The following is a 4383-nucleotide window of genomic DNA, read 5'->3' on the forward strand; positions in this document are numbered from 1 at the left end:
CCCCGACAGAAGCTGCGTCTCTTCTTCTATTGGCAACTATAATTCATTATTAAATAAAACAGATCCTTTAAAAATGTGTTTAACTGCTAGTTAGACATTTAGTAAAAAGCATGTTTACATAAGAGATCAGACTATCAAACCATTGCATTACTTCATTAATCCACCAGTATAACACTTGGCAGTTTTCAGAGTTCACGACTGTTAAAACCTTCTTTTTAAAATGCTAGTTAAAACCACTCTCACAGACAGTATTTCTGGCTGAGCTGCAGTGTTCTTATAGAAAAGTGTCATTAGGTCTGTAAATAAGTAGGAACATGTGCTCTGAGATGACACATTTCCACAAGCTTTATTACTCATGTGTTGCTTTTGAACAGGGAATCTAGGTGAACAGTAATAAAACAACAGTCCTATGTGGTATCAGGTTCAGAAGACAGTGTTTCTGACATTAAAGAGGTCCAACAGAATGAGTCCAGGCTGAGGGGGGGACGTCAGTGGTCATCAGTGAGATTCTCTGCTGCTGGTGGAGTGGCGACACTTGAGAGAGCCACACTGGCAGCTGAAGTACTTGCTCTTCACCCTCCAGTAGTGATCGCCATAGTCAAACCTGGTGAGGAAGAGACAGCAATCCATCAAAGGAACTTTATAGCTAGCACTTCGTTAGAAAAAGTGGTTGGGACACTTTTTTCAGATTGAAAAAAAACACCAGCGGCCCCGGCAAAAATATATAGTAATGTAGGCTCGCTATTTGTTAGCTATTCATTAAAGTGCATGCTTCTTGAGGTTTTCCCTCATATGAATCATATTGGTCCACTCTGGTTCAGAAACACACCCGGAAAGTGAGAACAGTTTTCCAGATTTAAATGTTCACTGTGCAAATAAACCTTTCTCCAACTTTTTTCAGAACATTTTAACACATGATCCTAATGCAGAGTTATGGGGACAAAATTAGCAGTTTCTAAAAGTGCTGGGGACATGTCCCCAGCGTCCCCAGTATAAAATACACCTATGGTTGCTGGAGAGGAAAATGAAGGCTGCTCCACCACTCACCCTATCTGGTCTCCAGCCTTGATGGAGCAGCTGGAGAAGAAGGCGATCCTGGGGAAGCGCAGGTCCTGGTGCATGGTGAACACACGGACCGCCAGCAGGGAGGGCTCACACAGGTGGTTGATGAAGCGCCCGATGTTTCCAAAGAGTCTCGCATCAATACAGTGAACGTCTCCAACCTGCACAGCACCGTGAGCAGACAGAGCAAACAATGGGAAAGACGTGCAGGGAATATGTTTTTCACGATATGCTGTCCTTTTTATTACTTACTTTTTTTTTGACAAATATGTGCAAATGGGACAAGAAAACATACATTCATCCCCAATGGAAAGGCTACTGCAAAATTATCTCTGCTTTTACTATTAATGTGATTGATTAATAAACATTTTATTCTCTTAAATACTGACAACACAAATTCCTAAAATAATCTTGTCATTAAGACAAGTCTTTTTTTTCAGAAAATGATTTGCCCCTCACATTAGTTTTGTATAGCTTTATTAAGTGACACTTATTAATGATTGGTCTGTCTTTCTCGGTCTGCAAAGTTAAGCTCTTCTTGAGAATTTAGAATTAAAAGAGTTTACCATTTGAATAACTACTCCAGGAAACCATGGACTCTTCCTGAGAGCAGTGACAATGGTTTTCCACGGTGCTTCCACAGAAACTCCAGCAGGCGGACTCATTAGCGTAGTTAGTGTGGTGCAAGTGGGCACGGGAAGTTGATGTTATTATTTTAATTAGATTTAACTGAGCTCATTTTGTTACCGGTGTACCCAATATTGGTTGTTAGTCAGAGGTGTGAGAAGTACTCAGATCTTTTACTTAAGTAGAAGTAGTAGTACCAGAGTGTAGGAATACTCTGTTAAGTCCTGCATTCAAAAGGTTACTCAAGTAAAAGGACACAAGTATTAGCATCAAGATATACTTAAAGTACCAAAAGTAAAAGTACCCAACATATATAATTACACTTCAAAAGAACAACTGGCTATTAAGGAATCAAAGAGACTAGTCCCCCCTGGTGCTAACAGCTACCTGTCATCATGAGCTCAGCTGGTGTGAGACAGCCTGAGGAGTGCTGAGGCAGAGAGACAGTTCAGTTCAGTACAGATCTGCAGTATTGTATTTTTCCGTATTGTTTTAAGTCTCTTGTTCTCGTGTTTGCTGCCGTCTTTGCCGGGACTCTCTTGTAAAATAGACTCTGAATCTCAAATGCGAACATTCCTTATTATAGTCCTTATTTCCCTAAATATATAATGTAGCAGGAATGTATAGAGAACCATGTTCAGGTTTGTGTTTTTTATTGCTTTTGAAGGTATTCTTATATACTAACAAAGGACTGGCTTATCTAAAGCCAGTTGAGTAGCACTTGAAATGTTTTGGCTCTATGAAACCTGATGTACTTATATGATTCTGTTTTCTTCAAGTTTGTATCTTCTTGGTCGAATGCACTTATTGTAAGTCGCTTTGGATAAAAGCGTAATTTAAATGAAATGTAATGTAATGTAATATTCTAAGCAGTGCCTTGTAAAACGTGGGCGGGGCACTTTCACTCGTGTTATTCTTGATCAAATAAAAGATTAAGATTAAAATCCATTAGAGTTCAACTGAATCCTGCCTCAATCCTAACCTAAATACTCAATGTTACCATTCTCTGTGTGACAAAACTACACTGTAAACATAAATATCTGATTACATGAAAGTAACAGCAGCTTCACACGTGTTCTCTGAGTCCTCCCTCTTATTGAAACTGCATTTTCTTCTCTTACCTCACACAATGACAAGTTAACACTTTCATGCAATCATGTCTCATACCAGCCAAGTGCAGCTGTTTAACATTCATTAAACCGAGTTAATCACCCTATTATCGAGGGTGAAGAGGAAAGAGTCATTCTCTCTTTTATCGGCCTCTGCATCTGTGATGATCTCTCCGACATACCTGTGGAAAGATGGGGGGGGGGGATATTAGAGCTGCGGTTCAGTATTGCTGTAAAACAATGAATTTGGTGTAGGCCTGTCCTCACTCGCAGACGAAGGTTCCCTGTGGGATATCCTGCATGGCCCTGACTCCCCAGCCCATCCTCTGAGTCCTGAAGAGCTGCAGCCGCACTCTGAAACAAAACGACACAGTGATCATCCACCAGCTGACAGCAGCACACTTCAGAGGAACATTAGCACAAACAAAATGACATTATATTTGTTTAAGGAAGCACAGCTTCAAGAGAGAAAAACAAAACTTCAGAACCAAGGCTTTTCCTGCCAGAGGAAATGTCATTTCCTCTGGCCTGGTAACCACCTGCCAGTCACACAAGGAGCATATAATATATAACACGTTTGGAATTATGATTATTATTTCTTGGATATGTACTGTATATGTAAAGAGAAAGCATTAAAGCAGCATAATGTTAATTATCAAGCATGTACATTCTTTAAAAAGGAAATAGTTCCTACATAAAACTGTTCAAAACAAGGTCTTAGCAAGGATTATCATTTGTGACAGGGTCATGATTTCTGAAGAGAGACATGGCTGTGGACATGTTAAAATGTATTTTGTGTGGCTTTAAACCCCACAAGCCAAGAGCAATTGAGTTGTATTAAATAGAGGAGAAAGCAGACATCTCTCTGCTGATCTCTCTAACACCTGCCTGGTTCAGGAGGTAGAACAGTCGTCCTACAATCAGAGAGCCAGTGCGTCTGTGTGTGAATATATAGGGCTCCTTATGAGCAGGTGGCCACCAAAACAGAAAGATATGGACACAAGATGTGTGCAAATTAACTTTAGTTTCCTATCCATGTGGACATGATAACTCCTCTAGGGGGGTCTGGGGGCATGCTTCCCCGGGAAGATTTTTTTTTAAATGTTGAAGTTAAAAGCATCAATCTGGTGCACTTTGAGAGCAACATGAAGAGATCTATGGATACATCTCTCAACACATATGAAACAGAACTGTAAGCAGATTTTCTTTTTCTTTATGGATATTTTACAAATCACTCCTTTCAAACTGTATTCTTGTTTATTAATAACAACTTTTTTTTACTGTCATATAGTATTTTATACCTGTTTACTTTATTCTGTTATTTTTTTATAACTATAATGATAATATAAAGATGTGCCTTTACTTCACTGGTTGTAGAAAAAGCTTCTTATATTCGTTAGCATAGCTAGCTAACCAGATGCTAATAACAACAAAGTTATTGACTGTATGATCAGTATAACAGATGAACAGATCGCCACTGGGCTTTCAACTAAAGACACAGCCACGCAAAAAACTGCGGCATGTGTACGGCTCCCTTATGGGTACTGCAGTCTTTGGAAGACCCGGAGCGACGATCTGGTGCTCT

At 39.7% G+C, this 4383-nt stretch overlaps 1 protein-coding gene across 1 annotated transcript; it reads right to left on the reverse strand.

Moving 5' to 3' along the window:
* Positions 1-320: 320 nt before the first annotated feature.
* LOC104953544 (histone-lysine N-methyltransferase EHMT2-like) lies at positions 321-3217 on the reverse strand. The gene is made up of 4 exons (XM_010780491.1): positions 3066-3217; positions 2902-2980; positions 1048-1223; positions 321-604 (listed from the first exon to the last, which is right to left on the reverse strand). Exons 1-4 carry the CDS (start codon positions 3176-3178, stop codon positions 499-501), a joined length of 474 nt encoding a protein of 157 aa, XP_010778793.1. The 5' UTR covers positions 3179-3217; the 3' UTR covers positions 321-498.
* Positions 3218-4383: the final 1166 nt, after the last annotated feature.

This window comes from Notothenia coriiceps, unplaced genomic scaffold, assembly GCF_000735185.1.
Source record: "Notothenia coriiceps isolate Sejong01 unplaced genomic scaffold, NC01 NC01_scaffold00021952, whole genome shotgun sequence".
NCBI lineage: Eukaryota > Metazoa > Chordata > Actinopteri > Perciformes > Nototheniidae > Notothenia > Notothenia coriiceps.

Bases quoted from the DNA above. Each gene is read 5' to 3' on its own strand.
- LOC104953544 (XM_010780491.1), bottom strand. From the start codon at position 3,178: ATGATCACTGTGTCGTTTTGTTTCAGAGTGCGGCTGCAGCTCTTCAGG. The intron at 2,981-3,065 runs GTGAGGACAGGC...ATCTTTCCACAG, and splicing joins CAGGGAACCTTCGTCTGCGA to GTATGTCGGAGAGATCATCA. The intron at 1,224-2,901 runs GTGATTAACTCG...GGTGCTGTGCAG, and splicing joins TCTTCACCCTCGATAATAGG to GTTGGAGACGTTCACTGTAT.